The 2,093-nt window shown below is 37.0% G+C and overlaps 1 protein-coding gene across 1 annotated transcript; it reads left to right on the top strand.

The window, feature by feature from the left end:
* Nucleotides 1-736: 736 nt before the first annotated feature.
* On the top strand, nucleotides 737-1,681 carry LOC133048958 (olfactory receptor 10A3-like). The gene has a single exon (XM_061132972.1). It carries the CDS (start codon nucleotides 737-739, stop codon nucleotides 1,679-1,681), a length of 945 nt encoding a protein of 314 aa, XP_060988955.1.
* Nucleotides 1,682-2,093: the final 412 nt, after the last annotated feature.

Here is a 2,093-nt window from a genome sequence, read left to right on the forward strand (position 1 = left end):
GGTCATAAGGATAGGCCATGGAGAATGGACCTCTAAAGTTTATCATTCAGGCAAATTTCAGTATACTTAGTCAGATCTACTCTGACTAGAAACTGGAGTGCTTGAAACAATTTACTTAGGTTTATCTGAGATAAGTGCATTTAAATCCAACCTCTTTTAAGTGTTTCTGTATTTGTTGGGGTATATTATTTGTATATATTTTTTTTAAAGAAAGTTATTATAAATTAATTTTGAACCTTGGCATTTATAGTAAATATTCACCAAAATTTTGTTTTAATTTTGAATTACTAATTTAATATTTTTCCAGATTTTTTTGCTATTTATTTGAAATATTTAATTTAAAAGTTCATATATAAACATGAAATTGAAAAGACCAAAGATGCACACATCAATGTATTATCATAGACAATAGATTCTAAATAATATAATGTCTGTGTATATTTTAAGGAAAAGATTAATTTTCCACCTAGCAAAAAATTTCTAGTGAACATCTGTTGTTATTTTCTACTTTTGAAACAAGATTTATGAGCCAAAATGCTTCACTTCTTTATTTGTATTTGGAAGAGTCCCTATTCCAGTATATTAGCCGTTCTCAAAATTGCCAACTTGATTTGCCAGAATGAACTCATCATTGTATCGTCTGTCAAGAATATCATACTCGAACTCTCAGCTTTGGATTTTTACTTTATAATTTACATACATGGTCCATAAAAACAATACACACTTCTCTACTGAAATGAAAAGGGAAAATGAAAGCTCTGTGTTTGACTTCATCCTCTTGGGCTTTTCTAATTTTCCTCAACTCCAAGCGCAGCTTTTTGGAGTGTTCTTGGTTGATTATCTGGTGACTCTGCTGGGAAATGCCATCATTATAGTCGTCATCTCCCTGGAACAGAGCCTCCACGTTCCCATGTATCTGTTTCTCCTGAACCTGTCTGTGGTGGAAGTGGGTTTCAGTGCAGTCATCATGCCTGAAATGCTGGTGGTCCTCTCCAGTGAAAACACTAGGATCACTTTTGCAGGCTGTTTTGCACAGATGTATTTCATTATTCTTTTTGGGGGGACCGAATATTTTCTCCTGGGAGCAATGGCTTATGACCGATTTGCTGCAATCTGCCATCCTCTGAGCTACCCAGTGACTATGAACAAAAGGGTTTTCTTGAAATTAGTAATGTTCTCATGGGTCTCATGGATCATGGTGGCTACTGCACAGACCTCATGGGTTTTTAGTTTTCCCTTTTGTGGCCCCAATGAAATTAATCATCTCTTCTGTGAGACTCCCCCAGTGTTAGAGCTTGTGTGTGCAAACACCTTTTTGTTTGAGATCTATGCATTCACTGGCACCATTTTAATTATCATGGTTCCTTTCGTGTTGATACTCTTGTCTTACATTAGAATTCTCTTTGCCATCCTGAAGATGCCATCAACCACTGGGAGGCAAAAGGCCTTTGCCACCTGTGCCTCCCATCTTACATCTGTTACCCTCTTCTATGGCACAGCCAGTATGACTTACTTACAACCCAAATCCGGCTACTCCCCAGAAACCAAGAAGCTGATGTCCTTGGCTTACACGTTGCTCACACCTCTGCTGAATCCACTGATTTATAGCTTGCGAAACAATGAGATGAAAAGAGCTTTGATGAAATTATGGAGAAGAAGAATGGACTTACATACATTCTGACTGTGCTGAGAAGGCTTGGGGTTTTTGGTCGCTGCTCAACGGAACTCTAACTAAATTTAACAAGTGACCAAACATTCTGCATTTCTCAGCATGAACATATATAATTTGCTTAGTTTTTCGAGTTTGACAATACATTAGGAATTTCTCTCTTTTGATTGTTGTCATTGAGTTTTCATTGATAATATGTTTTGATAACATGTAATACAACAGTTTATCTGTTTCTCTATTATAAATATCCAAGATATTACTGGATTATTGTTATTAAGATGAAGGCTCAATAAACATCTCGTTCCATATGTTCATGGTTTTCCCTGGCGGCTCAGACAGTATTGAATCTGCCTGCAATAGAGGAGACCTGGGTTTGATCCCTGGGTCAGGAACATCCCCTGGAGAAAGGAGTGGCAATCCATCC

The sequence above is a fragment of the Dama dama genome, chromosome 1 (genome assembly GCF_033118175.1).
Source record: "Dama dama isolate Ldn47 chromosome 1, ASM3311817v1, whole genome shotgun sequence".
Lineage (NCBI taxonomy): Eukaryota > Metazoa > Chordata > Mammalia > Artiodactyla > Cervidae > Dama > Dama dama.

Coding starts and splice junctions, on each gene's coding strand:
- LOC133048958 (XM_061132972.1), top strand. CDS start 737: ATGAAAAGGGAAAATGAAAGCTCTGTGTTTGACTTCATCCTCTTGGGC.